Below are 16,917 nucleotides of genomic sequence, written 5' to 3' on the forward strand. Positions count from 1 at the left end.
ATCATAGATAAACAGACTTGTACGAAAATATTTATAGCTGCGCTTTTTGTGGTGGCAACAAATTGGAAAAGGAGGGTATGTCCTTCAATTGGGGAATGGCTGAACAAACTGTGGTATATGCAGGTGATGGAATACTATTGTGCTAAAAGGAATAATAAACTGGAGGAGTTCCAGGCGAACTGGAGAGACCTCCGGGAACTGATGCAGAGCGAAAGGAGCAGAGCCAGAAGAACACTGTACACAGAGACTGATATACTGTGGTAAAATTGAATGTAATGGACCTCTGTACCAGCAGCAATACAATGACCCAGGACAATTCCGAGGGATTTATGGTAAAGATACTACCCACATTCAGAGGAAGGACTGCAGGAGAGGAAACATATAAGAAAAACAACTGCTTGAATGTATGGGTCGGGGTGGACATGATTGAGAGTGTGGACTCGAAACTACCACACCAATGCAACTACCAACAATTTGGAAATTGGTCTTGATCAAGGAAACATGACAAAACTAGTGGAAATGCGCATCGGCCATGGGTGGGGGGAGTGCGGGGGGGGGGGGTGAAGGGGATAAGAGGAGTATGAATCAGGCAACCATGTTAAAAATGTATATTAATAAATGTTAAAATAAAAAAAAAAGCTGGGTGGAAAGCAGAAACCAAAGAAGGAAAGAAGTCCTGTAAAGGACATGTATTGTCTAAGAGGAACCCATATTTTAAGCTTCCAAGTATTTCAGAAAACATAATATCCAGCTCCCTCATTTTAAGGATGAAAAAACAGACTTGAGGAATATAAGTATGTTAACTAAGATCATGCAGCTAGTGGGTATCAGAAACAGAATCTGAACTCAGGGCTTTTGACTTTAGAGCCAAAGATATTTCCACTGCCTTCCTAATCTCATTTGATGACAAAATCTTTCATTCTATCAGTAAATCAAAGTCATCCAAAACAAGTACATTCCAAAATTTTATTGGGAGAATTATTGCAATACCTATAGAATGAGAAAATGAATGAGTAATGAAGTGGAGCAATAAGGAGGTCCCCCATATTATCAAAGACCAGAGTACTGATATTTTTTCTCCCTATTGTGATCTTCTTGCCCATATCCCTACATCTCAAAGTCTTCTGTTGATCACATGATGCAACTCCCTTCACTTCTTTATCAACCTCTGGACAAATTCAAGGCTCGACTCTGTGTCTTTGATCTCCCAAGGTGTGGGAGGTAGAGCCTTGGGGATTATCAGCTCTGTGTGATGGGAGGAGAGAAAGAGAGAGTCTAACATAGGCTAAGTGATTGATTTCTTTTGAAAGAGCTCATCTAGTATTTCATGGAGATTTTTTAGTTCTTCATTCTTTGAAACAGGTATGGAAACAAAGAAAAATGTACTTCATAAATAGAAGAGACTTAGGAAATCCACTAGTCCAAACCACTAATATAGGTGAGGAAACTGAGGTATATAAAGGCTAAATAACTTGCCCATGGTCATACATAGTTTCTATCTAAAATGACTTTGATCAAATCAGGGAAACATTCAAGTAGCTTTTTGTTTAGAAACAACCATTTTGTTTAAAGTACTAGTAAAATTTCTTCTTCCTGCCCATCACAATTGATTTGAAATTATTTCAGTTTAAAGACATACTGGAGTGCAGACAGCCTTGGGGTTCTTAAAGCCTTTGCCAGGGAATTCAAGCTCTGACAGGTCTTATGGGTCTGGAAAGACTTTAACGACAGACTACAATCTTTCACATGATCAAAAGCTTAACCAAGTTCAGAGAGGCTCATCATTAAATGATTTCCCAATCAGTTCATTCACATGCATTGATGATGAAACAATATGCCAAATCATTAAGGAGTCACAAGTTAATGAGGGAGAGTCAGTTAAGAACAATTTATTAAAAGCCAGGCACTGGACTGACAAGTGGGGATCAAATGAAAGGTAAAATACTATCCTTTCAATCAAGGAGCTTTCAATCTAATGGAGGCAAAGTGAAAATTAATATGGATGAAGAATATATATTCTAGATGAGTTAAATTGTAGATGAGCTCAGAGGGAAGACATTAAGATTAAGGGAGTTGGGGCAGCTGGGTAGCTCAGTGGAGTGAGAGTCAGGCCTGGAGACAGGAGGTCCTAGGTACAAACCCGGCCTCAGCCACTTCCCAGCTGTGTGACCCTGGGCAAGTCACTTGACCCCCATTGCCCACCCTTACCAATCTTCCACCTATGAGACAATACACAGAAGTACAAGAGTTTAAAAAAATTAAAAAAAAAAAAGATTAAGGGAGTTTGGGGGTAGCTAGGTGGCTCAATGAATAGGGTAACAAGTCTGAAGGCAGGAAGTCTTGGGTTCAAATCTGTCCTCAGACACTTTCTATCTCTGTAACCTCAGGCAAGAAACTTATCCCAGATTTCTTAGTCTTTATCACTCTCCTACCTTGGAACTAACATTTAGTATCTAAGGTCAAAAGAAAAGCTTTTTTATTATTTTTTTAAAGATTAAGGTAGACTAAGGAAGGCTTTTTACAAAGGTGCAAATTTAGCTGAGACGTGAAGAAATCCAAGAGGAACAGATTAGGAGGAAGTTTCAGACATGGTGAACAGGCAGCAAGAAGCATTGCTAACATGAATGAAAAGAAACAAGTAATCTTAAAATAAAATGCTTCTGATTTTTCAAAGAGGAATCTTTCAATAGCATGTTTTTTATGAAGTAAAATGAAATGTACATTTTAAGTGAATGGCCAAATCCTTGAAAGATTATCTTGAAAAATTATATTTAAGTGGCATCATTAAAAAAATTGCTATTCACATTTCAGATCTGAAGCTCAGTTTAAAGTAAAACATTATTATTAGATACTCCCACTCTATTAACTGAAATGTTTTATCAGTTATGCAGTTCCAAACTGATGCTTCAAAATTTTCATTCTTGTCATGTTGCCATGAAAAAAGGAAAGGGTTCAAGATATGAGACTCTGTGTACTTCCACTTAGAAATATCAATATTTTTTTCTGTGTATAACTTAGAATTTATCTTAGTCTGCAGCTTTTAATTTGGAGAGGTTTGACATTTGCATGTTTATTTTCCATACATTCCAATTTACCCCAACGGAATATTTTTACTCATGTCTATATATGTCTGAATAGCTTTCTTGTTGTAATTTGTCCATTATGCACCTGTGATATAATAATATTACATTTTATGTCAGTCCTCATCAGCTCCAAATTTATGGCTTGAATTTGCATTATGTTCAGAGTTTAACAATCTCACCAAATGTGTGTTTTCTTCTTAATTGATTTTCAGTGTTTTATGACGAGATACTACATTTTATGTTTCTCATTTCTCCTGGTTGTCCAAGACTCTTTTTGGAGTGTAAGGAGATTTCCCATTTGCTGCCTGTTCTAGTTTCTGTAAACATTTGGTTTGTAAACAAATTTATGTAAACATTATGATGACTGTCTTTTCTTACCTGGTGCATATCATAAAGATATGAACCACTTAGGAAACTATATCATATCTAAGAAGTTTATGGATAAGCAAACTGAGGTTTAGAGATAGATGAAATGACTTATGCCAATTCCCACATTTGGATGTTCTCATGGTTAAAGTTTAAATCCCTGTATGACCTAGGGAATAATTCCTAGAAAGGTTCCTTACTTTTAGAAAGATTTATTCAAAGGCTAACAGTTAATTAATATTGAAAAATCTTTAACCCATATCTGCCCTGCTCCAATTCTAACATTCTATACATTGTGCTAAAATGCCCCAAATTGTTATATGTCATCATAATACTGTATGGGAGGAAATTTAATCCGTGTTCTGTTCTATCAGCTCTCAGTCTTAGCTGCTTATATCCGTTCTCTCTTTAAGGAGAACAAAGTCTTTCAACTTTCAACATCCAACACATATAGAGGTCAATGTCTTGGAGCAGAGAAGAGAGAGGCACTTACTTAGATCCTAAAGGCACTGAATTAGTTTTGCTTCTGTTTTATCCTGCTAGAATGACTCATGTCATTACCTCAAGCCTCTATCTGACTTAGGGTTAGAAAGTCCCTTTTAATACCAACTAATTTTTGATGGTTGATTTTCATTTTCTTTAACCATTGGATGTCTCAATCTATGTCCCTTTTGGCCACACTAACTCTCAACCTTCTTAGCTACACAGATCTTTTAGATTTTATCTTGAAAATGAAATGGTTTGTAGTAAAGCAAAGAAAAATAGGCTAAATTGTGCAATTAGGAAATATGCACTGCTCCAAAAAATACTCCCCCCCAAAAAAGAAAAGATCTATACTTTAGACCCTTGTCTTCTACATGCATAAGTGGAATTAAATAAGGTCTTGGTGTATCTGGAATATAAAATGTTCATAATCCCTTTAAATTTACTTGGACTGAAGTGTTAAACATTAAGTATTACTAAATGTATATCATTTAATAAAAGTAGTCAAAGTGGTGTCACTTTAAACTATCAGGGAGAAGAGTTAGCAGACTATGTCAGTAATCTAAGCAAAAGGTGATTAGTGCTTAAGCATTTATGATGAACCTGGGCAGTGGCAAGAAAGGAATGAATTGAGAGTTTTCAAAGGTAAAATCTACAAGCCAATCATTGGCTTATTTTGAAATGGGCAAATTAATTTTGTCCTTTTTCAGAATAACCTCAAAGCTGCCTGAAAACATCTCAAAAGTCAACTAAAAATAAATAATCCTATCAATCATGTAAATATGAAAGTGTGACTAATAGTAGTATAAAGCATGAAACTCACTGGAAATGGGTTCTGAGACCTTCAGATTTGGAGAATTTGTCTTGAAATAGTCTTGAAGCCAGGAGACAACAAGTATGATTACCTCCCATTTGGGCACAAAGTTTGCCTGTCAGAAGTCTGAACTAATAACACTACTAATTTTCAGTGAGTTTTAATATTTCTCTTCTTCAGGCCTTCATTTACATTTCTCTACACAGACTGCTTCAGTAATAAGAAAAGATTAGTGGAAGGTCGTCAAAATATGTAGAATTTTTGATAGACCTATATATTTATGAATCCTCTTTAACTTCATGCTTTGGGTCACATAAATAAAATCATTGTAGAAATGAGCTAAACATAGACTACTCACAAAATTGGTGGCATAAAGGATAATAAAAATTGCAATATTAACAACAATAGCAACTACAATACACTTTAGTAAATGACTTTAAAGTTCTCAAAGCAATTTCCTCAAAAATGTCCAGTATAGTAAGTAGGACAAGGATTATTATTGGACCATTTTATAACTGACAAAATGGAAGCATAGGGTGATTGATAATTAGATTAAGTCTACACTGCCCATCTTTATATTTAATCACCAAAGTTGAGAGCACCTCCAAATTCTGGGAGGTCCTAACCCATTTGTGCTAAAGTGAGTGATGAATCAGAATCATCTGACTGCCCCCTAGGCATTCTATGAGAAAGGGTCTATTGTGATTGGACAGGCAAGCTAGGAAGGCACAAGAAGTGATGCATAAGTGATCCCTTTAAAAAGAGGGAGTGGAGTGAGTGAGAGAGCTTCTGGTGAAGAGGGCAGATGGTGAAGGAGGTCTCCTAGCTCTTCTGGTTCATGGATGTGGTGAATTTAAAGACTGACTGAATCTTCCTGAACTTCTCTTAAAGACTTCCTTAATAGATTCTGTGAATGAAGCTTTGCTCCAGGCCTCTGGCCCTCTGACTCTCTGCTAGGGTTAATTAGATCTACCTGGATTAATTAGAGGATCTTAGCAATTTACCTACTGTATTAAATTCTTATTTCCTCATTTCCTCTCTCTCTTCTTAATTGTAAATAAACTTCCATAAAAGCCAATTTTGACTTGAGGTTATTCCTAAATTGGGGAAATTTCTCCTGGTGACCACCTTTTAATATATTGAACCCCAAAACTCCTTTTTCCCTCTTAAAATAGAAAGGGTAAGAGATTTGCCCAATGCTTTATAACTACTAAGTGTCAGAGGTGAATATATTTACTCCTGACTAACTTGAAAAGTCATTTCTCCTTTACTGTATAGCCTCTGGAATTTTAACCTATATATAAATCAAGGCCATTTCCTGAGAATAACATCTCTTAATAAGAGCAGATGATCTATCAATACAGTATGGATCCATCACATATGGTTTCTATACTGAAAGACAAGGGGCAGGAAGCTGCCAAGCCTTTTAACAGAGTTGTAACTTCCTTCTGATTGGCATGATAGTACATCATTTGGGCCTCCCCTGGCTGCTCCAATTGATGGATATTTAAAAAGACTGGGTGGCCTTAGAGATCTCAACTTCTTCCCTGTTACTTCATCAAAGGTGGAGGACAACTCCTTAACTAGGTGAATCCCTGCAGTTTTACTAAGCTAGGGAAATGTAGCAGACCAGCTCTTCTCTGGTATTTTAAGAAATGGAATGTCAGTGATGTTTTGAAGCTTAGCTTTTTCAAGCAATCTGTAACTATAAAAATATGTTTTCTCAATCATGTTTTCAATGGCTCTTTCCTCTATTGTAGACCTTGTCACCTCAAATCTAGATGTGTTGAGCAAGGAAAAAGGAGCATATATCTCAGGGAGGATATTCTTGTTCATAGATAAAGGAACAAAAATATCCACAATGCCTTTTGACAAAAGACAGAGGCCCCAGCCTAGTTAGACACCTTGAGGTCTCAGAGTAAATAATCTTAACCTGAGAACTAAATTGCCTTTTTGAATATTTGGGATTTGAAAAAAATGAATAGTTTCACATAGAAATATTTTCAATAAGTAATACAATTCAACTAATTTTCCTCAACCTATAGCAACTGATGGTCAAAAATAGGCTGGTTAAAATTGAGATTTCTTGGTTTTTAAAGATTTTATTTAAGTCAAGTCACCAAATTTTTATTAAATACCTTCTATATTCCAGCTACTATACTTAGCCCTGGGAATACAAAAAAAAATAATAATATAATAGAATCACTTCCTATACTCAAAGAATATCCAGTCAAATGTAGCACACATGACATGCAAATACTTAGGCATGTACCCAAACAGGTAATTAAATACACAGGTATCCTCATAAGTGTGATATGATATAGGGATCTGTCGTTTGTCTAAATGTATAGGAATGGCTCCTAGGCAACTGGGTAGGTATGATGTGATGTCTGGCCTTCCTTTACAGAGAGTAAGAGAAGATCTGAGCCTACACTACCAGCATGGCAACTGTGAGGATGGAGATTGGGGACACAAGGTCCTCTAAAGCAAAGACTAGCTAATCTTGCCTCCAGTCTCTTACAGTAATAAGAATATAATTATGCCTCTTTGACATCCTCGTATATGCCTAAGAAGGAAGGCTAGTTCCAGAAGGAAGGCCATTTTCCTGCTCCATCCTGAGCAGGGCAGAGCCCCTTAGCTTTTACTTTCCAGTTCAACCCTTCTCCAATTAGATACTAGTTACAAAAAAAAGATAATCACAACTAGCAAATTACAAATCAATTCATCTAAAAAAATTAACCAAGCAGATATTACAGAAATACTACAGGTTAAAATTTACTAAGAAATACCCAAGAGTAAATAAACTCTTCATCTGAAAGTGACATTTCAGCTCAAACTGGGAGAGAAAGATGAATCTCACACGGGGAAGATCCCCTCTCAGCAATTTCTAGAATCAAGAACCTATGTTGGTTGGGTTTCATGTATATTTATAGCTCACAGGGTTGCTGTCACACATTTAATGTCTTCTTCCTCTCTAACAACACCCAGGAGATCCTTTCTCCACTTGTCTCTCTCAAGAGTATCTGGAACCAACAAGTATATCCCTCATGGCCAGTATGCCACATTGGTCATTTAATATTCTCTCAACTAGAAAGGAGTCACATTTCTCTCCAACTATGTGGGCTCCCACAAAACTGTTAAGTCTTTGAATTTGTTGCTATCCAAGTAATTTGAAATTTAAAGTGAAAGATTTTATTTATTTTTTGCTTTTTTTTAATTCAAGTCAAGGAAAATAGTTCTTTAAAATGTATAATTTTTGTGATTCTGGCTACTTGGAAATTGCCTGCTATATTTATTGCTTAACCTCATAGAGATGGTCAAGCCAACAGGAAATCCATGGATTTGAGATGCCCCTCTAGTCCTCATGATGGGTCACAGTTTATACAAAGTTACTGAGCTTGAAAATAGATGAGCTGTGATTTGAGGGGCTCTGAATGAAGTTGACCTCAAACAATACCAAGGTCAATTCTCTTGGAAGAGGGATATTCATTCCTGATTCCCACCGACTTCCCTTTGACTCCAGACTCCATATATTGTCACGTTGAACTCTGAAGAATCTGCCAGGGCTTGGGCCAAGCTCTGCTGTGACCTATTAAACTATGTGTCTGAGTTTTTGGTTACGGGTATGGTTGCTTTTCTTTTAAACCCTTAACTTCTGTGTATTGGCTCTTAGGTGGAAGAGTGGTAAAGTTGGGCAATGGGGGTCAAGTGACTTGCCCAGGGTCACACAGCTGGGAAGTATCAGAGGCCGGATTTGAACTTAGGACCTTCTGTCTCTAGGCCTGACTCTGCTTTTCTATTGATAAAAAGGAGGCAATTGAATTTTATGTTGGGAATAATTTGCTTCCGATCTCCCTGTATCTGACCTGAAACGAGTGTAGTTATGATATGGGAAAATGGCATAGAAAAAAAAAAAAACAGTCAGTGCCCCTGGAAATTCTTTGACTTTCAGGGACTTTATTTTATTATCATTACTTATTATTGATAACCATAAAAGGAAAAAAGGAATTTTTGACCATTGAATTCATTTTAATTCAATAGAATAAGTTTGGGTTAATAAGCACGTGCTAAGTGGAAGGCTCAGCCTTGTACACAGTAGGGTGGAATAAATCCTTGTAGAATAAATGATCTAATGAGGAAAAAAGTTGACTATTTGCAATTTAATGCTTTAAAAACTTAGATTTTAACACCCCTTAAACAATTCAATAGTCAGTTAACAAACACCAGCATATGTAGTCTACTATTCCTGTACTGAAGAAATTAACCTTCTGCTGGAAAGCTGTTATATATGTTTAAAAATCCTTACCTGCTTTCTTAGTATTAATTCTAAGGCAGAAGAGTGGCAAGAACTAGGGAATCAGGGTTAAGTGACTTTCCCAGTGTCACACGTCTAGGAAGTTTCTGAGGTCAGATTTGAACCCAGGTATTCCTGACTCTAGGTTGAATGTTCTCTCCACTGTACTCCCCAGCTTCCCTGGAAAAAAAAATAGTATATTGGCAGGATAATATAAGGTATCCACAGTGGATTTGGAGATAGAAGAAAAGAATTACTCGTAGGAAAATGCAATTGAGATGGACCTTGAAAAAAAACTTGCAGTTCTCTTGTGTATTCATAAGCAATGAGCAGTTCATTGGAGTGGATGTGATGTATTCTATTTTTAATGTTCTTTTGGTTGGATACTAATCCAAAGTAAAAGTTCTTTTCAAAATTAAGGCCTTAAATATGTTGTTGAACTCCTGGGCAGATGATGGTATTTTTTTCTGCTTAAAGATCATGGATTTAGAGATGGAAATGAGCTTAGATTAGAGGTCACTGAGTCTAATCCTCTCATGTACCGGATGAGGAATTTGAGGCCCAAAGCCTTGCCCAGTGTCTCACAGATAATGAATATAATAATGGAGATTCAAACACATGTCCTCTAAATCCAAATATAAGATCTGTTCCAATGTACCACAGTGCTTCACAATAGAATCTTCTGTTTTTTAAAATAGTTATTATATAATCCTTATAATTACTAATGTCTCAGAAGCAATAGGAAAAAAAAGTATTTTGATACTGGTAATATATAGGATGGCAATGATGAAAATTGCCAAAACATGGCATTTACTTTTATTAAACTCATCCCTGTTGGAAAAATTAGTGCTCAAGGTGGTGATCTGTAAATAATATTTGTTCTTTAGACTTTTAAAGGCAATCGTATTATACATCACGACAGATTCAAGAAAGCTACCACATAACAATATATTGATGCTTTATTATGAGACAGGAAGTGATACAATAAATCTATTGTATAAAATCATTTCTGTAAAATGCATGTCATTTAAATGTAATCCATTGGCATTAAATATTTTGTAAAAATGGTAGTTTAGGAAGAAAAGACTATAATTTTTACATTGTTACAAGTCTTTTCAACAATCTACTAGAAACTTTATCCCATAAAGCAATAGGATTTTATCTCCAGTGTTTAATTTCCATGAGGAAAAATGAGAATTTTGTCATATGTTAATTTCTTTCTTCCTTACATTCATTATCAAGTATGGTAGTCTATGAAGTGTTATGGTAGAAAGAATATGAAATACGAAGTGGAGGAAGGGTAGAGTTCAAATCTTGGACCAAGCACTTGCTGGGGATAAACCTTGGCCCACAATGTAGTACCTGTGACATCCTCCAAAATGCTTATGGACATTGAAGGAAATCTGTTAATCTTCATATATACCGAAATCATAATTCAATTGTCTCAACCAATGTGGTTGTTTTTACAAATGATAGAGAAGACACAATTCAAAACCAAGAAATTTAATGAAATGTGATAGTAACAAAAGATTGCTATCATTCTAAAACCTGGATATGCTACCACAAATACAAGATACATCAAAAGAGTGGATACTTGTAGAGATCCAAAATAAAAGTCTACACTTAGGATGCACTAGTGACAAGGCTTACACCTAGGAAATATATAAAGCTTTGTAATGATTTTTCTCATTTACAGAATGGGATGATAATATTTATAATATCTATCACACTGAATTCAAGAGCTCTCAAGAATGAGATTCTGAATATATTAATTCATTTAGCAAGCATGTATGATATATTTACGATATGTCATGTGCTAAGTTAGCTGCTCTTTTTGGCACAAAGTAGATAGAGGAAATAGTATTAAAGTTGGAAGATAGAAATAAGGCTGGGGAATGAGAACGAAGGCCTTCTTGATCTCTCCATGAAATGGAGGCCTCAGGAAGAACTCACTAGTGGAAGAAAAAGGTAGAACTTATAGAACAGGGGTCGGCAACGTATGACTCTTGAGCCTTATCTGGCTCCACCTCCTGACCTGCCAGGCCAGGGAGAGTCCCAGGATGTGCCCCAGGGGGCCCTTCAGCCCCTGCCCAATATTCCAGCACCTTCTGCCTCCATCCTCCTCCTTCCGCAGGCGTTTATGGCTCTCACAGCCAAAAAGGTTGCTGACCATTGTTATAGAGAGAGGGAGATATGCCAGCTCATATTATCTCTATTTGATGGTGTAAAAGTGAAATTTGGGAGATGCCATCTAAAAGTATATATATTTTCTATGGATACATGGAAATTATCAAACTACATTTCCCGTGGTCCAACGGGTTTCCATTTCCAGTTCCTTGGGCGTGGGGACGCCTATGTCTCCACGCAGAGAACAGTTTAAAATCTCCTGGGTTGGGGGGAGTGGCCTCTTGGCTAGCAGGCTCTGGGAGAGATGAGAGGTAACAAAACAGAGGCAGCAGTTTTGAAATCTTACAAGCTCATGGTCTAATGACTTTATCTATCAGCATGGCTTTAATTAAAATACTAATTTTTATATTTATACCAGCCTTTATTATTTTTTATCCTTATAATGGGAAAATAAACCTATTTATCACGGATTTTAAGACATGCATATTTGTTTAGAAGTAGGATTTGAACCCAAGTCTTCCTGACTCTACGTCTAGGCCACTAGCCTCTGTTCTATGGTACCTAAACTTCCATAGAATTAGACGTTTTTAACATTAAGCTTCAATGTGCATTAGTTAGTAAGAATGAAATATCTGTACTTTTCATAACATTTTTTACATTATATCACCATAGCAAAGCTACAATGTCCATGAGGCAATTGTAGAGAGACACCCTGCATGAATAGAAATAGAAATCTTTCTAACTTATTAAATTAATCTTGGGAAGTTTGTCTGAAGGTTGGAGATAATATATTATTTGCCCAGAGTCACATAGCTAGCAACTGTCAAAAGACGGACAACCTTAGGATTTTCCTGACTCCAAGTCCAACGTTATACAGACATATTATGATCCTCTGCCTGAATAGAAATGTAGACCTCAAGATTTCAATTTATTTAGAAAATTGCCTGGACTAACCTTTTTCTGAATTTCATTTCAGGAAGAACTGAACCCCATCATTGTCACTCCCCCAATCCAAGCCATTGATCAGGACCGGGACATCCAACCACCTTCTGATCGCCCTGGGATCCTCTTTTCCATCCTTGTGGGTTAGTAGTATCTGCTAAACTTTTGTCATATTTTCATCAGAGAGTGGTTGAAATTAGACAGACAGAAGAACATAACATCTTGAGAAAAAGGCCATTTGGATGATGGTGAGAAAAGGACTATTGAATTGAAATTCTACATTTGGGAATTGATTTTTTTTATCATTTGGGAGTATTTCTGGACCATTTCTGACATTTATGTCTTGTTTGAAAATTTCTCCAGCTTTAAAACAGTATTTGAGATCAAGTTCTGAGTGGCACTGTTGTAGCTATGTAGGGGATGGACTAGGGATAAATGGAAAGAAAAAAAAAAGGAGATATAATGCTTTAAAGGGGACATAGGATTGTGTTAACATATGTCTTTCTTGCACATAATCTCTTTTAGAATCATTAGAATATTTACTTCATTTGCATAATTCCAAGATCTCAATTTCAAGAGTATGCCTTGATTTCCATGTAATACAATAAGCTTTATTTGCAACAATGGAGACAAAAGAGAAAATGACAAAATATTACCTCCTGGGCTCATATAGAATGCACTAATCAATTAAAAACCTTAAAGATCCTTGGCCTTCTCTGAGATTAGCTCTGGATAACTCTTCTAAAAACTGTTAAAGTATATGATTAAATTAACTTAAATTTCAACAAAGCTCATGTCACTTTATTATGCACTTTAGCTGTCCTTTTCTGTGTCCCAGGATAGAATTTAGGTGAAGGACTCTCTTGGAGCATTGTGTAGTGATAAAATTTATGGCTGGACTAAATATAAGAGTATGTGGTCGCTGATTTAAAAATTAAAATACAGCTCAAGTCAAAAATGACTTTTAGCAGTTTTATTTACAAAAGAGATGGAAAGAGTGAAAGTAGAAAAATGTGAAAGAGGGTAGAGTGAGATATCTAACCTAACACACTAAATATTTGCTCTGATCCCTGGCTCAAACAAGGCAGGGATAGTTAACTCTCAGCTGGAGGACCCTCTGCTGGAGGACCAGGTTGTGGGAAAAAATAAAACAAAGGTTCCACCCATGTGGTCTCCTCCAAGAATGGGAGGCCTCATTGGAATCTAATCTCTCCAGAAGCAAGGAAAGGAGTCACCTTTTCACTCACCCAAGTCATAGCTCCACATTGAAGTCCCAGTCCAAGATTCTTCAAGAGTTCAAATATCCCACAAAGACCTCCTGACAGGAAGTTTGGGCCTTTTTAAAAGACCATTTTTTAACATCACTTCCTGTCCCTTCCTCCTCTTTAAGAGGACAAATTACAGTCTTTAAATTTGCTTAACAGTGCCCAGGGGGGCAGTCAATAGTTTCTGGAGGCCTAAACCATTTTAGCAAGTGGTTTGTGAACCTCCCCCACTTAACATTAAGTAGGGGTGTCTTGATTTTTGTTGATTAAATTTAAAAGTGGGCAAGGTCAATACCATCTTTACAATTTCATGCATAGTGTTGGTCAGTATATCAATTTTGTGCACTTTCCTAGCATGATTTAGAAGAATATAGTACTATTCTTCATGATTTCACTGAAACAAACACACATTTTAAGAGAGGCAACAGAGCATTCTAACTCTTTGCTACTATCTACAGAATTGTAGGACAATTTTCTTCCTCTGTCCATGTATAAAAACCACTAGTTATGCCAAAGATCAAATCATGCTGCTTAAAAAAAATAGTCTTCTATTGGAGCCAAAACTAAGGGACTTTCTCTAATGTAAGTGTTTGGAGGACCCAGGAAATATGTGTACTCCTGGGGCAGCTAGGTGGCTCAGTAGACAGAGAGACAGGCTTGGAGAGTGGAGGCCCAGGTTTCAAATCTGAATTTAAATACTTCCTAACTTTGAGATCCTGGGCAAACTACTTAATCCCAATTGCCTAGGTTTTTCTTCTCTGCCTTGGAACCAATATCCAGTACAAATTCTAACACAGGAGGTAGAGGTAAAAAAAAAGGAAAGAAAACAAATATGTGTGCTCTTTAAACAAGTAGAAACAACAGAGATTAACACTTAATTTTTGCCTGTTTTGTTTTCCTAACTGATGACATATATCCCATGACCTAGTGTTTAAAAGATGAACACGATAAGAGTCTGTTTCCCACTAAACTATTGTTATTCTTTAATTGATCTATAATTCAATTGTGTTCTGACTTTGGGTACAACAATTTATTTTTTTGGAGAATCAGTTTCTCATCTAAATACTGAGACTGTTAGTATTAAACTGTCCCCAGTGCCTGTTCTGAAGATAAAGTAATGAGGAATTCCCAGGTAATATAGAATATTTTGGATGTCACTTAGGTAGCTAAAGAAAATATTATATTTATCAATTTATGATTATTGTGGATTCACTAGGTGATTACTCATTTTAAATGCACCCTGTGCTCACTATTAGCATCATTAATAGGATGAATAATGTCAAATTAACATTTTTTCTTCATAATAGACTCTTCATATTTCAGAATAATAAAAATTTAGAAAATTCAAAGAAAAAATGTTTACTATAAAAACATCAAAGAAAAGTAGATATTGATTTGTGCCACAGAAATTTTATTATATTTGGCCTTTGTAGGACTGAGTTCTTGACATTTTTCCTTCTGGATGCCAGATATGGTTTGAAGTTTTTTGTTTTATGTTGTGCTATTTTAGGATTTTTACTTTTAATTCTATATTTTCCAAGAGAATAATAACTTAAGTTGTTTCTAAAGTCTTTCATTCACTATTTATAAATCATAGGAATAAGAGGATTTTAACCCCTTACCTTCCATATTTGAATCAATATTATGTATTAGTTCTAAGGCAGAAGAGCACTAAGGGTTGGTAATGGGGGTTAAGTGACTTGCCCAGGGTCACAGAGCTAGGAAATGTCTGAGATCACATTTGAATCTGGGACCTCCTGTCTCTAGATCTGGCTCTTAATCCGCTGAGTCAGACAGCTGCCCTAGGAATAAATGGTTCTTTTTGGATATATCAATATGTTGTTCTAAATGAGATTTTAAATCGATTGTTATAGAAGTTGGGGTACAGATTGATTTTATAGGATCTGAGCAGAAAGGACTTGCTGAAAAGAAGGTCCAAACCAAATTCTCCCTATTAGAGATTAGAAGAATTTAAGAGCAATTTGAACTAAATCTCTGGGTCGTAAACAAGCATGCTATTTTTCCTGAACTATTTTAATGAATTCACTCCATGGAAATACTCAGCTGGCAGCATCTTTCTGCTTGCCCTGAGGGGGAAAAATTATTTTATAATAAGATGTAGTCTTGTTTATATTCTGCTTGGTGACATGTCCTAAATTATTCACAATTGAGATACTCAATCATGAAATGTTATGGAAATTTTTTCTACCTCATTGACTTCTATGAATTTATAGCTTTCCTTTCTAGAGGTGATTACAAACCCTATTGATAAAAGATGAGATGCTGGAGTATTGATATGTATGGTACAGATATGATTCTCAATTAGAGATTAGTAATATAAAGAAAAGACAAATAACTTAAAGAATTATCTCTCCATTCATTTAACAACTGTAATATCTGAAAAAATAAAGGATGAGACCATTTCCAAAGAATAACTTTTTTTTATTGTAGGGTAGATTAACAAAGAATGGAGGCCCAGTTGGGTGGCTCACTGGATTGAGAGCCAGTCCTAGACATAAGAGATCCTGGGTTCAAATTCTAGCCTCAGACACTTCCTACTTTAGTGACTCTGGGCAAGTCAAGTCACTTAACCCCCATTGCCTAGCCCTTATCCCTATTCTGGCTTGGAACTAATATACAGTATTGATTCTAAGATGGAAGTTAATGGTTAAAAAAAATCAAAGAATGGATTTTTCACTAACTTCCATCTGTGAAAAGACCAAGAATGAGCCTTGACTCTCTCTTTTAAAAAGAGATGTGTCCTCTTTCTGAATGGCCTGAAAATTTGTCATTGCATCTCCCCTAGAAGTCCCCATTGGTGGATATTTTGAAAGAGGAGGTTAACATAGAGAACTCAGCTTCTACCTCATTACTTCATTTGTGGGGAGATAGGTCTTTACCTCCTTCAAGAATACCCCAGGAAATTCTAGACATCTGGCTAGCCTCTCATACTTTCAAATGATTGAAAGTTCAGCATGGATAATCAGCCCAGCCTTTAGTCCTTTTTGTCCTTTTTAGATCTTAAAAAAAATTCAAAAGGTCTCAGCCCAGTTTGATAGCTTGGGGGTGGTAGGCCTAGAACAACCTTAGCTTAGAAACAGGCTATTTTATGCTGACTTTGAATAGGGGGGCTTAGAGGAGGATAATTTCACATAGAAATATTACTAATAAATAACACAGTTCAACTTTATTTTTCCTCTCCCCCTTCTTGGTTCATGACTTTATTTTCTCATTGGTGGATTTTTAGAGTAGCCATCTCACTCATTTTCCTACTCCATATTTTCAATTATCCTGTCCACAAGATCCAAAATTGAGATACCTAAAACTTAAGTTTGACTACATCATTCCCCTTCATAAATGGTTTCATTGGCTCCCTACTATCTCTAGGGTAAAATAAAACTAAAACCCCTGTAACTTGTCATTTAAAGCCCTTCCAAGAATAACTCTATTATGTCTTTTTATATTGATTTGAAGTTACTCTTCTATGCTCTATTCAGCTTACCTGTTTTCTCTAATCTTGATTAACTGAGATATCTCTTTTTC

The 16,917-nt window shown here is 36.1% G+C and overlaps 1 protein-coding gene across 1 annotated transcript in view; it reads left to right on the top strand.

The window, feature by feature from the left end:
• PCDH15 (protocadherin related 15) overlaps nt 1-16,917 on the top strand; it is a 660,961-nt gene that overhangs the window by 148,827 nt on the left and 495,217 nt on the right. The window contains exon 6 of the mRNA XM_044660331.1: nt 12,144-12,252. Within this exon, the coding sequence (XP_044516266.1) occupies nt 12,144-12,252 (109 nt within the window). The remainder of the gene's footprint in view (nt 1-12,143; nt 12,253-16,917) is intronic.

Source organism: Gracilinanus agilis, chromosome 2 (genome assembly GCF_016433145.1).
Source record: "Gracilinanus agilis isolate LMUSP501 chromosome 2, AgileGrace, whole genome shotgun sequence".
In the NCBI taxonomy this organism is placed as follows: domain Eukaryota; kingdom Metazoa; phylum Chordata; class Mammalia; order Didelphimorphia; family Didelphidae; genus Gracilinanus; species Gracilinanus agilis.